The sequence below is a fragment of the Myxocyprinus asiaticus genome, chromosome 28, assembly GCF_019703515.2.
Source record: "Myxocyprinus asiaticus isolate MX2 ecotype Aquarium Trade chromosome 28, UBuf_Myxa_2, whole genome shotgun sequence".
NCBI classification, from domain to species: Eukaryota; Metazoa; Chordata; class Actinopteri; order Cypriniformes; family Catostomidae; genus Myxocyprinus; species Myxocyprinus asiaticus.
The window spans coordinates 3042353-3063441 of NC_059371.1; the positions used below are offsets into that span (position 1 = coordinate 3042353).

Here is a 21089-nt window from a genome sequence, read left to right on the forward strand (position 1 = left end):
TGGTGGTGCGGTAACTTACCTCAATCCGGGTGGTGGAGGACAAGTCTCAGTTGCCTCAGCTTCTGAGACAGTCAATCCATGCATCTTATCATGTGGCTCGTTGTGCATGACACCGCTGTAGCATCTGGACCAATCAGACACACAATTATTCATTATTTAATGAATAATCCAACAGACGTCTTAAGACCGTAACAAGCAAAGGTACAAGTAGGCCCAAGCAGACTCCGAGATGTCTACTTTCCCACTAATCATTATCAGCTTTTATTTTCCCTTTTGCTGACACTGGTCCAGCAACTAGTGGACCTCAGAGACATTCCAGGTGGGGGAAGGTAGCCACATGTAAAAGCAAAGGAATGTGGAGAAGTAACTCACTCCATTCCCCCATAGGAAAGACACATAAAGCCCATAAAACAGACTTTTCTTCATTAATTTATAGACAAACTGTTCTATAAATGAACATGCATATCCTCAGGACATTGTGTGTATGATTATTACTCTCGTATAGTGTCTTTTGTACTGTATACCGTTTTGTGCATGCTTTATGACAGAACCACTAGATAATGTAAAATTATTGGTATCATGCTTCCTGTCAAATTAATCCTTGTGTGATGTCCTAAACATTGGTGTAGAGCATCCCCTTATAGCATGCATTGTATGCTTGTTATATTAATCAGAGCATAAAGGGGTACAAACTGCCAGCTTACTCCAATCATGCAAATGAGTCAGCTTCCAAACAAAGGAACTTTTTCCGCTGGAAAATTGCATCTTTCTCATTGGTCATGACAAACTCGAGAGGAGTGGCCTCCCTCAGGATTTAAAGGGCATTGTCAGAGTGACCTCCCTCTCTCTCTTCTCTCTTCTCTCTTCTCTCTTCCCTCTTCCCTCTTGCTGCTTCTACTGGTTGCTGTTCGTGAGGGTCCGGAAACACCCGGTTCGACCGTGATGTCGCGGGCCGGCAGGCCTCAAACACATCAAGCCATGTGTAAATTCCTTGACCATAACAGAGTCAAACTAACACCGCGAGTTCATCATCATTTCTTCATTCAACATGGAAGAAATTGATTGCGACTTCAACACCATCGACTCAAGGAACCATCAAGACTTTCTCCTGAGACTGCATCCGGGCGCTCTCTCAACAGCCAAGGCATTGCAAGTATCGTACAATTAACTAACTATACAGAGGCTTAGTATAAGCTGTGAACCCCTTTGTTAACAAAGGTGCTTTGAAGTAAGAAACTGATGGTTCTTTCAGATGGTTAAATGACTCTTTTCATAGCTTCATTCCCCTGTTCTGTTCCTGTTTCATTCACTTTCACTTTTCCATTTCCCATGTATGCGTGATTTGTGTGCATGTGTTTGATAAGATTAGTTATGTGTTCATGATTTAGTTAAATAAAGCTTTTGTGTACATTCTTGCGAGTTGATTCTGGTCTGCTTGTAAATCAACGTCAATTTAACGATTTGATCACAGCTACATGCTAAGAAAGAGTTATTTTTCTGTGGCCACGAAAAATATCCTTTCTGAGAGTTGATAGACGATCAATACTGAGTGTTTGCTGGACGAACAGATTAATTGATTGAAATGTTAATTCAGCTACATCAAGTTAATTCTATTAACTGATCCAAATATTTATAATTAATCATAACGAGTTATGATTAATTATTCATATTTCCCTTTTAAAGATAATTTGACGGTGGTATATTTTGATAAATAATCTCATCCCTGTTTTTAAAAGGTTTAGTTTCAAAGCTGTACCTAAATATGTGTAATATTATTTTCAATAAGCCATGAGAATAATATTACTCCAATAAGAGAATTAATCATAATTCCCTTATTAAAGCTAATTCCTTACAATAGCAATTGTGAGCAGATACAACGAGACGTTGTATTACGATTTTAATTGTGGAGAATTTTATTCAGACAAATAACCTAGTTATTTGTAATTTATCTAATTTATACTGGTTGTCAAATGCAACTAATTCCATTATAAATTTCCTTACATAATAATGCAGAATAAGGACAGTTTAATTTAATTCCTAGCTTACACATACTGTTTCCCTACATATAATGGTGGAGGTACGCGGGCAATTTAACCCATCCCATGTACATTTATACTACCAAATACGCTACACCGCGGAGACTCACAGCATGTGGAGGCAACAACTTACCATGTGCTCCACTGAGAGGAAGAACCACTAATCGCGACCACAAGGAGGTTACCCCATGTGACTCTACCCTCCCTAGCAACTGGGCCAATTTGGTTGCTTAGGAGACCTGGCTGGAGTCATTCGAACTTGCGAATCCAAGGGTGGTAGTCAGTGTCAATACTCGATGAGCTAGCCAGACCCCTGTTCTGAATAAAGTTTGAATAAAACATCCAACATGCAGAAAGCTCTCTCTCTCACACACACACATACACACGTTGGCATTAAGAATAATTTATGAGCACAAAATGTTTATTTTTCACAGTGGTTAAGTTTTATATATATATATATATATATATATATATATATATATATATATATATATATATATATATATATATATTGCAATGTGAATTACAATGCAGGCGTTGAACACTGTACAAATATGAAAAGTCTGACAGTAACATAAATAGACCATGTAATTTTCTAGCCAAAAAAAAATATTTTTTTTAAAAAATGCACATGCACATGCACACAGAATACATTTCTAGAGTAAAAGGAAAACAAATATTTAACATTTCAAATTTTCATTACATTTTAAAGCTGTCCCTGAACAATGAGGTAGATGCAATTAATTTTCTTCTGGACGATTATAAGTTGCTGTTTGCAACAAGATATATGAATGTTTCCTCCCAATGAACACTCTGAAGTTTTTCTAATCCACAGGTCTTAAAAAATTATTCAGAGTTCCTGCCTGTAAATTGATTTTTGAAAGCTGAAGCTCAAGAAGTTTAGTCAACAAAAAACCTGGTATATTGAATTGATTCATTGTGGGTCTGATGTGTAAATCTACCAAATTAGATTTTGTCTGTGCAGAGATCAGATATGTTTGTAAAATTCATGAAATTCAAAATTATCTGGATTCATGTATATCAGAAGTTTGCTTTTTCTGCCTCATTTGTCCATTTGAATAAAATCCACCTGGAAAATCATTACAGCACAAATCGTGCATACTGACACAAGTCTTCACAGTACATTTGAAACTTAATTTATAGTTGTTATAATAAGAATACTGCAATAGTGTTACAAAAATCTTTCAAAAATAAACATATGTACAACTCAATTGGCTCTTTTGAAAGGGTGGGGGTGAGCAAGGTGACAAACCTTTTTTTTTTAATCATAATTTAACCGACACTGCATTCATACCTTTTGGTTTAAAGAAGAAAAAAGAAAAGAAAGAAAGAAAAATATGTGGGTGAATCTCATGAAAACATGTTCGGGCCCCCCCAAATTGTGTTTACATGAGAAAAAAACAAACAAAAAAAACAAAACAAAACTCATTACCATATATATATATATTTTTTTATCATAATGCAAATGTATACATTATGGTAGTATTTGATTTATTATATTGATAACCTGTATATAAACTGAATATGTTTTTGTGAGACTCACCCATGTGCCACAGTTGTACTGATTGTAATGTTCTGTACATTATCCTGTATATGAAAGAAATAATTGTCCTGAGCTTACATTTGCACAATAGCACCACATTGCCAAAGTGACCTTCACGCTGATCAGATACATACAGTATGCTTTTAATTTACAGTAATGTTGTAATTTTATAGAAGAATGTATATTCTCCTGTTAAGTTACAAAGCTGTGCAGGACATTGAATTGAAGCGTTACCCTGGGCTAGGCCTTAATGACGTCAACCCCTAATTAACCATGAACATGTACACAATGTGCTCTTTTTACACTTCAAAGACCTCATAGAAGTAGCACGAATCCAGTGTAACCATATACCAGTGCATAGTATGGAGCATAGAAAAACATGTCTACAAGCTTTTTTTGCATTGGAATTATCTGTATATTGGCTTTAAACAAGACCCTGTTTAAATCACATATACTCTATGCATGAGACAATGTTTAAGTGCAGCAACAAATTTATATAAAACAAAATGGACAGACAAATCAATCATCAGGCACAGAAATTAAAGCAAAATAGTCAAAAGAAATGAAGTTTGTTAACCTTGTTTGCGTAAATGCATAGTTGCATCGATTTTGTCATTCACAATAGTTTCATACATAAAAATTATTTGATTTCTAAAATCCTTAAAGGCCTGTGTATGCTGGTTTTAACCTGTTCCTGTTATTGTAAACACAGTACAGTACAGTCAAGAGCAGTTGAAATATGATGCATTAAATTGAACTGAATCTGAATAACAGTTTTTCCATAAAAAAAGGGGTAAACTGAAATCCATTGGGTTAACTGGTTTTAATTGGGTTACAGAAAGGATGTACTGAATTCAGTCACGTGTAGCACAGAGGTTGACATCAAGTGGCCTCCTGAGAGATTAAAAGATGATGTAATTCCAGAAAGGACTAATAAAGGAATAACCACACTGTCATGTGTGCGAGAGGTTGGTTATAACTGCCTCCCTAGACGTTTACAGACTGCCGTGCATGTACTGTTGGTTAAGTTTCCTTTTATACCCTGAGATTAGAATTGTTTAGCTTGTTTTGCATTGAAATTAATACACAGATTATACAACAGTTAGTTCTAGTAAATTCTCATCAGAGCGTCACAGACAGTATTGTTAAAATGCACTTAAATCATGAAAAAAAAAAAATAGATGGTTTCAACAATGAACGGAAGTGGGGTTTTTTTATTTTTTATGAAGACATATACGAAAACAGAAGATTTTGGGTAAATTTCATTGAATGTCATCATTCAGGTAGTCGCCTGCAGTAAATGGTAGTTTTGCTGTGGCTAGTCCAAATGCTATTTCATGTTCAACGTTCTTTTGACTGATGAAACCAGACAGCAGATCTTGCAAATAACCTTAAATGTTTTGTTTCTTTAAAACTGGATAACTGCTTGTTTTATAGAACTGTTGTATAAAAGCAATATTATACTCGCAATCGTGATGTTCTACTGAATATCAGCACTGCTATGAGTCCACAGGTAATCACAGACGTGTGCTTGTGTAATATTGTTGAATTAGAAAATAGATTAAAAGAAATACAAGTGTGATTTGGAGGCTGCGTTTTCACTCCAAGATGACATTTTTACTCCACTGACGGTTAGGTTTAGGGTTGGGGTTTGAGTTAGGGTTTTCTCGCTTTTGGTGCCACCCTGTGGACATCACATTACATCAACACTTCCACTTCTAACTGGGGGCAGTGGTTAAAATTTTAGGAAGCACAGACAGATTTCAGCAGCACAACTTTCGACCTTCTGTTGCCGAATTCACAGTGCATATCATTTAAGAAATTGAGATTTTGAACATGCTATTCACTGTCGAAAGAAACTAAACATGACAGAAACTGACTGAAAATTGAATGTTTTGGATGGGTCGTTGCCTTGGGTATGAATCGGAGGGCGGTAGATTTTTTGTGAAAACAACTTATATTTCGGTCTGCTCCTCACATAAAACAAGAGCATGGCTTCAGAAGACTTGGAATATAGTCTTACAGATCACTTTTATGTTGCTTTTAAGGGACTAATTTTGTCAGTTTTTGGAGCTTGACAGCCCCTGGTCACAATATACTTTCATTGTATGTACAAGATTTATACACCAGTTATGTACCAGTGCCACACAGTGATAAAGACCATCTGATGAATTCATATTTGCTCATTTTGCCCTACATCAGTTTAGTGTTGCTCTTAAACTCTTTTGTGACGACAACTACCACTACCATATTATGCACCAGTGTGCCAGTGGCATTTGTTATTGTCTACCTGCTTACACAGTGCAGGTTGGCAAGCAAAAATCAAAGATAAAAGCTATTTTATTATCATGCTGGATAGTTTTTTTTTTAATATATAAATATTTTTGATAAATCATGGAAAAATAAAACTATACGTACATTTTGAGGTATATTTGTATTGAGGCATAATTAAAGAAAAAATTAATGAAATAAATAAATAAAAATGTGATATTAATTGCTGGAGAGAGTCCTTCGTGAGCAGTTATTGTTCTTTTTTTGTCATCACTTGAAATGTTTTGAAAATGTTTGCAGACTTCACTGCCAACCTTTTTGTTTTTCTCTCATTAATGTCACTAAGAGTTACAGCATCACAGTTCTTCATATACCTTTTTTTTCTCATGCTTTCATATTTGAGATCCAGTCCCTCAAAGAGGACAATCATATGTGTTCTTGCAAATGCAAGAATAATATACATATCTACACATACATTCTCTCAGACATGCAGTTTGTGCATTTGTACTTTATATATATATATATATATATATCTATATATTATTAAATCTCTGTTCATAAAATAATAATAAATGTAGTGCTGTTTAAAACAATTGATTAAATCAACCAACGAAACAAGACAAAACTGCACAGTTACTGGACTTTGTATGATGTTAATTGATTAATGAAAACTATTTATGTCATTACTTTTGAAGACATCCTCACTATGCAACATTTTTCACAAGTGCATAAAACTTTTGTACAGTACTGTATATATATATATATATATATATATATATATATATATATATATATAGCATTATATGGTATTATATGGATTTATCATTTATAGAATGACAATAATTTAAAAAAAGATCCATATCAATGCCTTACATCAGTCTTAGTGTATGGGATCATCTTTCTACCCATAAACCTCACTAGTTAGTTGGCATTTATCTGACATGTCTCATAGAAAGTTACTTACAATAAATTAATGGCATGCTGCGGTTTACTTGATTAGGACACTAATGGTGACCTTTGTGTCAAAGGTTTAAAAAAGCAAACCATGTCTTTAAACATCAACATGGTATAACAATGTATAAATACCTATTATAAACCTATGTATGTTTACAGCTAATTTAATTTATTTGTGTTTTGACCACATTGTTGTTATTTTATTATTTTACAAGTTCTAAACCATTTGGTTAGATAATTTTGTACATTTGTTATTGACACATTTAAAAAGATAGATCTCAAACCACATTCTTTGTACAACAAGAGCATGTCTGTGAACGAATCCCCTATTTAACTAATTTATTAACAAAAAAAGATTCTATTTTGTGTTAGGGAAAGTTCCGTGGATGTATAATTATCATTCAGACTAGATTATTCTAAACTATACCCAAGACCTACCATGAGAAATTAAAATAAAAATATTATGAGTTGTCATGAGACTGTTGGATCCCATTAAACTTTACAGTGTAATTCATAATATATAACTTGTATTTGAGGCTTGATTTCAATAAATAAATAAATAAATAGATAAAGTCTTGTACTGCATGTAGTGAGCACATGCACTGATAACTGATGTCCCACTGGAAGATAAGTCATTGGCTGTGAGGTCTTCATCAGTTCACCAGCAGGATGTTGAGAAAACTCAAGCTCTCTCTAAAAATAAAAACTCATCCTTATGTTTCTGTGGATCACAAAATGAGAACCTTTGAAGAATCTTTACACAGTGACCACAGCTGTCAAGCTCCAGATAGGGTAACATAAACATATCATAAAACTAGTCCATATTACTCGTGCATTATAGTCTGTTGAAGTCATGCTGTAGATTTCAGTTGTGACAACTCTTGGAAGAAGTTTAAAGATGTGAAAAGTAGGTTGGTCTTGGTGAGTCTGCTTACAGTGCTGCTACTGCAGAGCAAGTACAAAGACAGAGAACCTACACAGCAAAAATAAATAAAATAACAACCCAAGCATCCTTAAAACATGAAGAAAAAAAAACAATCTTGAGAAACAAAAATTACATGATATTAAGTATTGTTTTGGTGAGGTTTATGCTTAAAACAAGAAAACAATAAAATAAAATAGAACTGAGAAAATACATTTTTGCATTGTATCAGCATGGAGCTTCTGAGCCAGTTGGCCAGCAGATTACATGTTCAAAGGACCTATGAGCTTGCGCCATGTAGTTTCATGACTGAACTTAAAATAATGTGAATAACAGACCGAATTTCATCACACCAAGTTACTGTAAGGCTTCAGAAGACTTTTATGGTTCTTATTGGTGTTTTATTTATTTATTTATTTATTTGGTCCTTTTTGAAGCTTGACAGATCACTATGAGCCAGCGTTAAGACTCTTTTAAATTCTCCTTTTGTGCTCCATGGAAAAAATTACATTCAGGTTGCTAACGTCATTTTTGGGTGAACTCTTCCTGGAGATGTGTAACTCAAACCCAAGTTTGCCATTCAGAAGATTTGCTACCAAATCAAGTTTTAATTTCTTCTATTTTCTTTTTGTTATTCTGAGTTACCATGTAGCAAAACTTGCTTAGTTAACAAGTCAGCCTGATCTCATAAAAATTATATGAGTGTGGCGAAATTTTAGCCAAATTATATTACACTTTCCTTACACGTATCAAGGCAGTTTCGAGGTGAAATGTCCACTGTGTGGCGGTAAATGTGAGTTACATTTTCTACCAAACAGATGAGATTTTAAAGTTTAGAGCTCTATTGGTTAACCCTAACCCTAACCTAACCTATCCTATCCCTAAACCTGAAAAAGAAACATAAACGAAAGTGTCATAAAAAGCAAATGTAAGATGAAGAGCAAAATTGCTGAGGAAAAAACATAATTTTGTATTATTCTATGACAATTTCGGCTCACGTGTCGACTCGTGTGTTCTTCACCCTGGTCCTTTGAATCGCAAGTGAATGCTTAATCAGTTGAGCTACCGCACAATTTGATCACACCTGAACAAGCTTGTAAATGTAGCTGATTATTTAATGCAAATATTAAAATGTATTTCCTTACGAGTCATGCACTATAGTATAAGTGTTTAGATGTCATAAGATAGCATTGTGTGAGGAACAGGGTGAAAGTAATATGTTTTTACTCCTGATTTGTGTGAAAGTGAATAAAAATCATGTTTATTTCACCAGGAAACTGCCGCGATACGTATAACGAGCCATGTAAAAAAATATTTTTGCAAAAATGTAGATATAGTAACATAATTTTATTAGACCAGGTTGTAACAAGTGTGAGTAGTGTAATATCTTTTTGCAACCAGCATTCTTGTCATTACAAGACTTTAAGGCATATTCCTGTTTTATGTCTTCCAAAGAATGCCAATGGATCTATTCCCCCAACATAACCATTTTCTTTTATGGTTGTGGTCAAACCAAAACAATACCACTTTTTTTAAGTGGTCTACATCACTCTCTCACTCTCTACAGGAAGTCGCTATGCATCTCGTTGGAGAGCTGACTGACCACCACCTCGCTGTGGGTGGAGCCAATGAGGATGTGAGCTGTCCTCTGGGGTGTGATGTCCAGGTAATGTCCCATTCTGCCCTCTGGACAGTGTCTGCAGGACTGGTGGCTCTCATGCAGCCCATTAGATGCCCACGTGAGGTCACACTCCTCCTTTGTGTTCAGTTTTGGAAGGTTTGTGGTGTCTTTCTGTTGACCCTCTGTCTGGCACATGCACGGACACAGTGTCCTCCTGAATTTTGTGGCATCTCTGCACAGGGATTTGCGGAAGCTGGGCTTGAACACGAGGTAGACCATCGGGTTGTAGAGGGTGGATGACTTGGCGAACATGGCCGCCAGGGCAAATGCTATTGGAGGAACCAAATCTGGTTCACCAAAGGCCGCCCACATAGATACCACAGCATACGGGCTCCATGCCATCAGAAATCCTATACATACTGCCACTGATAGCTGTGTGCAGAGTAAAACAAACACCAACAGAGACAACAATATCAACAAACATCCGATAATAAAACATTCACTTCACTAAATGAAAGAGGAAAGAGATCTGGCAATGGATCAATGATGTGATGCTTGTTTATTTGTCTGACCGAAGAAGTGTTTCTACAATACATCAAAAATGCAATTCATAAAAAAAGGATAAACCTCTTCTATAAATAACATTTTTCAATTTGTGACCTAAAATTCATTTTGATATTTTTTATCAAATGTCTAGTTGTTGTAACCTTCCTGAGAACATAATGAAGAAATGAAGTACAATTCTGAAATTCCAGATCGACGATATCCACGGCGCTGTGGGTTCCCTCTGCCAGCAACCATTTCTGGTTGTGCCTCCCGAAGCTCAGGGACTTGAAGAGCTGATGACACTGTTCGGGGCTATGACCAACCTGTTGATGGATGGCTTTCCTCAGCTGTTCCTAGCGGGAAGTTGTTGTGTCGCTAGCTGCGCCTCCTCGGAGAGTAAGGGCAATAAGTGAGCCGCTCACTGGTTGGGGGGGGCCACTTCCATACCTCGGCCACCTTTTCAAACAAATCTAGGAAGGCCTCTGGGTCATCACTTGGCCCCATTCTCTTCAGAGACACAGGTGGGGTTGGCTCTGGTGGGGTCGCAATGCCAGCCCCCTTTCTGGAGATCAGGCTCCAGAATACCTGCCGGTTCTCTGCTTGTGCCTGGAGCAGGGCTTGGAATCATTGTTCCAGCTCCAGGCGTAGCACCATGAGGGCTTGGTGTTGGTCTTGCTGGATGCTGGCGAGGGACTTGATAACTTCATCCAGTGGTGTAGACTTCATAACGGCATTATCCTCCAAAGCCGGGTTTTCGGCACCACTGTGAAAAGATTGAGTTCGTGGGCGATGGAGGAGTCAGGAGACAGCGAATAGTTGGGGTGAGTCTTTATTCACTCTTTCAGCATCACAAAGAAACTAAAACAAAAAGGGCTCTTGGTGGCCAAACACACAAACAGGTCAATAGTATCAAACACAACTACAGGAACAGGCTCTGGTCTCTCTCTCTCACTCTGACGCTCTGGCATGCCTTTTCAGGTCTCCCTCCGCCATCACTATAATTAGAGACATGCGTTAGAGATAATTATGACCCAGGTGACGAGTCTTACTGCTCTCTCTCTCCCGCAGACCGACACATGACCACGCCCCCATGCCCCAAATGTTAATCAGAAAAAAATATTAACAATGTAACAGAGAGCAGCAGGTCTATTGGGCTGCATTTACACATTGCACAGATCGGATATTTTGAGGTATAAGTTTATTGTCCTGTCTGCTTACATTTTGGACCAAGAGGAGTGTTTGACTGTTCACTTGCGCAGCTGCATTCACAGCGAGACACCCTCCCCATCCCCGTGCACAATTCTTGAAATGAGGGCGCTCCGGCCAACTTCTATCCCCTTAAAACAATTTGTCTGATGATCATGACACTGGATAGAACCCAAAGCATTTATCCCCTATATTGATTACCGCCCCATCTCCTTAAATTCAGAGTCTGGGGCAAAATGAAATTTGAGTGCCCAATATATCACACATAAAACTCTGAACCTTCAACCAAAATTCTTGGATCTTAACACACCACCAAAAAACATGGGTTGTGTCTCCATCTTCTGATTGGCATTGCCAGCAGGTGGTACAATCTAGAGGGGGTCCAATGGAATTGATGTAAAATCTTGAATTGCATAAGACACACCCTTGATGCAGACTTGATGTTTTTTAGAATCCTAGACCACACTCCCTCCTCCAATACCAAGTTTAAATCTTTCTACCATAATCTCTTTATAGAAGTTAAAGCTCCATCCCCCAGACTCTGAATTAGCAGGGAGTAATACACTGATGCCTCATGACCTTTTCCAAAAGCAGTAATCACCATTCCCAGAGAGTCTGCTACTCCCAAAAATAGTACAGAGCAGGTGGCGCAGATGTAAATACCTATAAAACTGAGATCTGGGAATCCCAAAATGTTGAACAAAATTATCAAAATATTTCAACATTCCACTCTCATATAGGTCACAGAGTGTATTGACCTCCCTCACAATCCATTCTGACCAGCAGAAAGGGGACTTATTAATACATAATTTTGGTTCAGCCATATGCTCGAGTCAACATTTAAATAAATGTCCAGATTAAACACTCTGGACACTTTTGTCCATACTGAGTGCAAATGCGAGATAACGGTGTGTAACTTAACTTTTCTGATTAGTTTGATAGAAAGGCTTTGCAATGGCGAAAAAGGGGCAAGAACTTCCTGTTCAATACAAAACCAGGGAGGGGCTCTCTCAGGTGGAAGTGACCAATGAGCCAAATGTCTGAGACCGAATGCATAATAATAAAACAAAATCTTGGGTAGGCCTAGCCCACCTTTGTCATTCGACCTATGCAACTTACTGAAATGTAATCTGGGATGTTTACCATTCCAAATGAAGGACTTCGCTATGCTATCAAATTGCTTGAAATAAGAGAGGGGGACATCTTATAGGGAGAGACTGTAGCAGGTAGTTGAATTTCGGAATCCAATTCATTTTAATAACATTAACCTTCCCAATCATAGATAAATGTAATGAAGTCCACCTGCTCACATCGCTCGAAAACCTTTTTATTAAAGGGTCAAAATTAACTCAACCTCAATCATACAAATTTGCTGGGAATAAAATACCCAAATATTTAATGCCCTGTTTGGGTTACTGGAAGGCACCAGGCTGAAAAGCTGTTACCGGGCTGTACGCTGTCAGAGACAAAGCTTCAGATTTAGCCCAGTTAACTCTGTATCCCGAGAACTTAGAGAAGTAATTAAAAATTCTGTGGAGGCACGGCATAGATCTAGTAGGGTCGGAGATGAATAATAAAATATCATCTGCAAAAAGCAAAAGCTGCCACCACCCCTGGAAACTTAATCCAACCAATAAAAGTATTCCCAAACCCATACATTTCCAAAATCTTAAAAAGATAATCCTCCCATTCTACTATATCAAATACCTTTTCGGCGTCAAGTGAGATGGCAGTGACCAGAGTCTGATCATTCGCCACTGACCACATGATATTGATGAAATGCCTAATGCAATCAGAAGAGCTATGACCCCGAATAAACCCCACATGATCTATATGTATAAGAGATGTCATAACTTTACTTAATCGGTTAGCCAAAATTTTTGACAATATTTTAACGTCTAGCTGGATCAGGGAAATTGGACGGTAACTTTTACACTCGCTTGGATCTTTGTCCTTTTTAAGAATCAGACTGATCCAGGCTTGTGTCATGGTTGGTGGAAGTTTTCCATTCATTAATGATTCCGTATAAACTTCTAGCAAAAGTGGAGCCAATTCTGTAGCATAAAATCTAAAAAAAATCAGCGGCAAAGCCATCTTGCCATTGGATTGCTCAAGTCCGGTGTTTCTATAAAAATGTTGTGAGACAGAGTTACACAACAAAATATAATCTATAAAACAAACTCCAGCCAATAGGTGGAATAAACACAAAGAACATATAGATTCATCCACATAACTATCCCAAAGTTGTGTTATTCCACAAAATTGATGGGCCAGAACCCTGTGAGCTCGCTCAATTTCCAGCTTATGTCCTGTTATGTCAGACAGATTCGGAAAGAGCCCGTCCAGGAATTTCACCATATCCTGACCCTCTTCGGCTTCAGGAATTCCAACGATTTGGACGTTATTCCACCGGTTACGGTTCTCCATGTCCTCCAATTTCTCCCAGAGGCGCTCCAAATCCACATTAGTCGCTAGCAGATTAGCAGCTAATTCCCTCTCCGATGACTCCAGATAATCGATCCATGACTCAGTCTATATTGTTAATATTAATCAAACAGCAATATTGACAAGAAAAAAATAAAAAGAATCCCTGTCCTCAGGTGGATATCTTTAGTAGCTTTAAGCCCAATAAAATTCAATGGCAGGTCTGATTCTTAGTCAAACTCTGACTGCATGGAATCAATAGCCTATTAACTTTAACAGAACTATCTAATAATATCTATTAGAATAATAATATCAAATAATCACACACTAAAGATTAATAATATAATTATTTTGCATTAGATTACTTTTAAAAGTTTTTATATTATGATATTAAATGTTAAATTGCAGCTGTAACTGAGAAACGTAGACCGTTTACTCTGTTCTCTATTTGATTACTCTATTTTATTAACGGCTTCTGAAAATGTGTGTACAACAGGGCTAAAGGCACCCCTTAAGGAAATTTAGCTTTTTTTTTCTGGTCACAAAATGTATCAAGATATAATATATATATATATATATATATATATATATATATATATATATATATATATATATATATATATATAATTTGTGTGAAAATAAATAATAACGGAAGGTTGGTTCGATTAAAATTCAGTTTTTAAAAAAAGGTGGTGAGGGAGCCTTTCACCTCACTTGGGGTAAAAGGCCTTTAGGGGGTTTAAAGTGATATCTTATAGATATAGGGGCAATAATTATAGTGCAAAATGCAAACTAATGCAAATAATTTTGAGACAGCAAGATGCTTTTTTGAGTAACAAATTGAACAAGATGATGCTTACTCAAACTGTTAATTTCAAATACATTTGCCATTTTATTTGGCATATTTATTATTTGGGGGGGACCATGACCGCAACATCCAGTGAATTAATATTTATTATTATTTACCTTTATTGGCATGACTGTTCGTTGCTTTGTCAAAGCATGAGGTTAAAAGAGAACAGAAACAATATAACAATATCCAGTAATTTATTCTCTCTCTCTCTCTCTCTCTCTCTCTCTCTCTCTCTCACTCTCTCTCTCCCCCACACTCACATATCAACATACATACGACACACACACACACACACACACACACACACACACAGTCTTTTCACTCATTCTGTCTTACCCTGTCAATCTGTGATTTGTTTTACATTTCATTTGGAACTGGCAAAGATTTTTGTTTGAAGTAACATTTTTAGAGATGCGGTAAGAGTTACTTTCTCATGTCCAGTGCATTAAAGAGGAGTTTGTGGTTAAGTTCTATAAATTACTCATTACACAATTACACATATGCCTGTTTTTCCATTCTCCATTTTCATAAAAACTAAAACTAAAATAAAAACTAAAAGTACAGAAAAACTAAACTAAAACTACAAAGAACTAACAAACAAAACTAAAACTAAACTAAAACTAACAAAGAACTGACAAACAAAATCGAAAACTAAACTAAATTAGAGTGAAAAATTGAAAATGAAATAGAAAAAAAAACTACATTAATTTTTTATTTATTTTTTTATTTATTTTTTTATCCTCTTTTCTCCCCAATTTGGAATGCCCAATTCCCACTACTTAGTAGGTCCTCATGGTGGCGTGGTTACTCAATCCGGGTGGTGGAGGACAAGTCTCAGTTGCCTCCGCTACTGAGACCGTCAATACACACATCTTATCACATGGCTCACTGTGCATGACACGACGGAGACTCACAGCATGTGGAGGCTCATGCTACTCTCCACGATCCACACACAACTTACCACGCGCCCCACTGAGAGCGAGAACCACTAATTATGACCACGAGGAGGTTACCCCATGTGACTCTACCCTCCCTAACAACCGGGCCAATTTGGTTGCTTAGGAGACCTGGCTGAATTCACTCAGCTGGACACTGGATTCGAACTCACGACTCCAGGGGTGGTAGTCAGCATTAGTACTCGCTTAGCTACCCAGGCCCCTAAATTAAAAATGTTAAACTATTATAACCTTGGTCTGTAGTGCTCTAAAAAAAGTGATACTGTGAAACTGAACCTGCAAATATCCTAATTATATTTGGTTTTATATACAGCTGTGAGTCAGCCCTCTCAATCATGAACAGCATCAACTCAGTTTGTTCTTCTTTTAACAATGATTATCTGCACAAAAATCTGGCTCCTGCGCTGGATATTGTGTGCAAATTCACAATATTTGCAGGACTAATTTTTCCCTCACTGAATGGAATGATACTAGAGAAAAGAGAGCAATAAACATTTTCTCTTATTTAAAAAAATAACCAAAACATTTAAATGTATTCTTAAATTAATGTTCCATGTTCAATACAAGTTAAGCTCGATCAACAACATTTGTGGCATAATGTTGATTACCACAAAAAAAATGTTTTTGTTTGTTTGTTAAGTGCACAACAGCATACAGCGTCTTACAAATTCATAGTTTAGGATGCTGAGAACCAATGAGATCATAGGCAGAGGATGAACGAACTGCAGGGTAAGGCTACTGCCACTTGTTATTCATGTTGTTATCACTACATATAAATGATTTATAATGCATTTGTAAAAGATTTGTCAGTCTATAATGAATCCCTTTATAAACCATTAACAAAGGGAACTAAGTAAGTGTTACATACAGTAAGTAACCTTTATTAAAATGTTTTGCAAAAGGTATGAAACCAACATAAGTACAAAGAATACATTTATTGGCACATGCATTTTAAAACTAGCTTTTTAAAATATTTTTTCTTACATCCTTATTCGTCATTGATGTAAAAAAAAATGCTCAATTTACATATCAGTACTGCTTACATTTACATTTGCCAATAGTAAGTCAAGAACAGTTGTACTCTCTCTCATAACTCTTACCTTGACAATAAGTGTCTGCACATTGGAGATCTTGTTTTGAGGAGAGACGTGCTGCTGCACTGCATGCTGGGACCCCCGCACCGTCACAAGTATGAGTGTGTAGGAGAGGATGATGATGGTGCAGGGCACGATGTAGCAGAAGAAGAACAGGCAGATGATGTAGATCATGGCAGGTGTGCTGAAGCTGGGCGCGTGCCAGTCGATGCAGCAAGCGGTACCGTATGGCTCAGACCCGTACTGACCCCAGCCTGAGAGTGGGCCGATAGCAAACACTGCAGCGTAGCACCACACCACCACCACCAGTAAACATGCGTGAGATGAGGAGAATTTATTACCTGATGAAAACATAAAAGACTTTTAAGACAATATTACTCCAACTATTGCTGCAGTATAAAGAATGCTCATAGTGGGAAAACAAATCAGTACCGTTAAATAAATAAATACGTTTACATTGCATAATAATACTTTTAGAATAATAAAATAATACTTTTGTATGTCGGTTTCAAACACCTAGTTCAAAACCCTATTAAACTAGGATAATTCTTAAAAATATTATCCACCAAACTCAAATTTCAATATCATATTTTTGTATTAGCTGTTGTAAATAAGTGAACACCATAAAACCAGAAATGCTCTTTTCTACTTTAACAACAATTGCTTCTGGAAGAAAAACACAAACAACATAGTGGAGGTCCCTCACACAGTGAGCAGTGAATTCTGTGAGTAAATCCATTTCATTTAAGGAACATATATTCATGTAGATATATTCATGTATGTCGATAATTCATGTAGATCTTATTTTAAACTGGTGGGCCTTTTTATTTGCAGCCTATTATTACAGGTCAGTTATTCCGAACGGCATAGCAACTTTCCACAGAACAACCTGCATCCGCTTTGTGCCCAGATCATCTCAGACCACCTTCATCTGTATTGAGAACAAGGATGGGTGAGGACAATCATACTGTATTAACACGGCACATTTAACCAGTCTTAGTCCAAATTCTGTCACATCATGAACCATCAACTTCTCTTTTTGTCCTCTCAGGTGCGATCTCGGTAAAATTGGTGGCAAACAGGTGGTTTCCCTCAACAGGTTCGGCTGTGTGTATCATTGTATCGTTTAGCATAAACTCAACCATGCCGTGGGCTTCTAACACGAACAAACCAGGAGAGACCATGACCAGTACGTCAAGATCATCTGGGAGAACATTTCTCCTGATATGGCCTACAACTTCCAGAAACAGAACACCAACAATCAAAACCCTCCATATGACTACAACTGTGTTGTTGCTAGTGGCATGCTCTATCAAATGAGCTACAGGAATTATGATATCATTTTAATTTTTGGTTCAAAATTTTGTGAGGTTTATGAAAAGAAACAAGAAACAATTTGTCAAATGGGAAAGAAAAAAATAGACTTGTTTTTCCTATGCATTTTTAATAAAGCTTATTCAGACCTAACCAAATCTCATTTAATAAATGATATCTACCAATGAAATGTAAATGTGGTGTTTTGAGGCAATAATTGGAGGGATGATGTTTTTAATCTGACTCCATAAAACTGTAATAATTTTTTCTGCAACAGAAGCAAATAGAAGGAATAAAAAATAAAATGCTCAGCATGGCACTAAAGCTTACAATATGTATATACATTACCAGTCAAAAGTTTTGAAACACTCTCATTCTTTACTATAATTTTTCTTCACATTTTAGAATAATAGTAAGTCAATCATAACTATGGAATAACATAAATGGAACTATGGGAATTATGTTGTGACTAAACAAAATCCAAAATAAATCAAAACTGTGTTATATTTTAGCATCTTCAAAGTAATCACCCTTTGCCTAGAATTTGCAGACATGTACTCTTGACATTTTCTCAACCAACTTCTTGAGGTATCACCCTGGGATGCATTTTAAACAGTATTGAAGGAGTTCCCATCTATGTTGGGCACTTATTGGCTGCTTTTCTTTATTATTTGGACCAAGTCATCAATTTCAAAAACTTTTTTTTAATTTTTATTAAATTTTAGTTTTGTAATGAAATAAATGAATATGGTGGCACAATTATATTTTTGTCTACAAAACTAATTTCAAACATTTAAGCATACACCTTCAGATCAAAAGATTTTTAAGATCATGAGAAACATTTCAGTCAAGTGTTTCAAAACTTTTGACCGGTAGTGTATATATACAGTAAATATATGTGAGCCATAGCCTCTGTGACTTAAAGAGGGCATCTGAATCAGAGGCTTAGTGTTAGCCAGTAGGAAAATATTATCTCTGCAGTGAAGGAACAGCTTTAAATGAATACAGGCTAAACTCACCCGCAGCACAGCGAGTGAGCAAAGTTATAATCTCTTCAGTCTGGGCCTTTCACAAAACCCCCATAAAAATATGGCAAAGAGCCTTCTGAATGAAACAAACATATTTATTATGTTTTAGAAAGTGTATATAATCAAGTCCCTCCATTTACAGAAAACATCAACAGCGTTGGCAAATACATGCTTACACAGGACAATATACAGTATAGTACGACAAATGAGCCTTTCTGCATCACACTATTACAGTGGAATCCAGCAGGGTCTTAGTGGGGCTCAGCCTCTTACTCAATTATGAATCGTAGGGGGCTCAGAGGAATATTCCTTGCTTTAAGTGTTGAGGTTGTGAGATCAAATCTTGCTTGACTGAATTTTTTAATAAACCAAATCAAAGTTGCATCTGTTTGTCTGTAGATGTATATCACCCTGCCTTCACATGCTATTGGACAAATAGGAAAAACTGGGAATTACGTGAACGTAATTTAAGTCAGATAATAGTCGGAAAGTCAAGATTTATTTTGCAACACAAGTCCCCAACTTAGGAAGTCACGCCTACTGGTGATTAGTCTGAAATTAAAATGGAAAATAAGAGTTTATTAATGAAATATAAATTGGAAAAATATATAGCCTACATATACTGTACTTATAGCCTAGACTATCTTTGTAAAGTTATTCTTATTATTCCTATCAGCTCAGGGACCACTGACTATGGGTAAGAATAATGCATAATGTCTAACTGCAGCAGATGTTCATCAAATGTAGAGAGAGATCACTTTTATTTTTATTTTTTTTTTAAACATTATGCCAATGGAGTAGTATGACCGAATCCTCAGTATTCATAAAACAGTAAGCAATTTAGGATGGAATTCATAGACACTTAATCATTAATCTTATAGTTTGAGACCAACATCTCCTTAGTTTACACATAAAACAAGACTTGTGTTACACATAGATAACTAATATTGGCCTAATATTGGCATTGTATTCATGCTGTTTAGCCAGAGGGGAACTGGCTCCCCTGGTGAGCCTGGTTTCCCCTGAGGTTATTTTTCTCCTTTATATACATCTTATTGAGTTTTGTGTTGCTTGCCACAGTCGCCTTCGGCTTGCTCACTGGGGGCCTAAAGACAATAATTTTTAAGGCATGCATTTTAATCTCATTATTCATTTGAACAGCACAATGAGAACTTTAATAGCATCATTTTTTGTTACAACATCATTTTCTGTAAAGCTGCTTTGAAACGATGTGTGTTGTGAAAAGTGCTGTAGAAATAAAAATGACTTGATTGAGTAAGCGAGAAATACCTGGATGACCTGCAATTTCCTGCGAGATTGTAAAGTGCAGATTGACTGGACACTTTACTATCCCGCAATGAGCTGAAAAGACATCATGTTCAAACACTTAAAATTTAAAAGGGCTATACTATACCAAGAAAGTTGTTCCATTTGCTTAAATGTTGCTTGGTTAACAAAACCAGAGTAGATTATTTTCGCAGTTGTTGTTATTACATCATAAATTGGGGCCACGGGACAACATTGAAAAAAATATGGAGTGGGGTTTACTTAAAAAAAAAAAAAAAAAAAAAAACACAAGGAAACAATTTCCTTGCAGAAATTGCTAGTAAATTTAACAAAGTAAGTAAAGGCTACACAATTCTTTGTGGCTTTAATTAGAAATTCTTAAGGAAGGTTTACTTTGCTATACTCTTTTTCAAGTAAATTTTACTCATTATTTGTCTGTACATTTGACTCAAGCAATGTAGCACTGAATTAAGCCATGCTTTTAAAAGTGTACCAGCATTTCAATTTTTTATTTATTTATTTATTTTTAACATACATTATTTTACAGTGATGAAACTATGATTTGGTTTTAATGCAATAAAAGGAAGTCTGTGCACTCTGAATCAGGCTAATTGCCTTTATTACAGCTGCTCTCTGTTTTCTGCTGAGAAACAGTCATGCAAAGAAACAGAAACAGAGAGGAGGACAGAGGAGTCTGGTGTCTAGCACAGACAGGGTTTTAAGAGCTGTCAGTTTCAATTGTCGGTCTTGCTCTCTCATTCAGTTGTCTGCTGGTGCATGGGACTGTTGTGCATGAGACCAGTGTAATGAAACCATTGCAATTCTTGCAGAAGTCAAACTATATGTGCTCCGATGTGTTTATGATAATGAAAGTGGTTTGTCCTATAACACGTGCAGCCTACATAACCGTAACATGATCGGAAAAAATGTAACCAGTTTTACGATTATTTGCACATTTTCTTATTATGCAACAGCACTGATGCAAAAAATGCATATATCACAATTGAACATCT

General features: G+C 36.4%; 1 protein-coding gene across 1 annotated transcript in view; it reads right to left on the reverse strand.

Annotated features, from left to right (window-relative positions):
- Positions 1 to 9308: 9308 nt before the first annotated feature.
- opn7b (opsin 7, group member b) overlaps positions 9309 to 21089 on the reverse strand; it is a 92222-nt gene continuing 80441 nt past the window's right edge. Inside the window, exons 5-6 of the mRNA XM_051659859.1 lie at positions 16454 to 16788; positions 9309 to 9800 (exon numbers count right to left, since the gene is read on the reverse strand). Coding sequence (XP_051515819.1) covers positions 9309 to 9800; positions 16454 to 16788 — 827 coding nt within the window. The remainder of the gene's footprint in view (positions 9801 to 16453; positions 16789 to 21089) is intronic.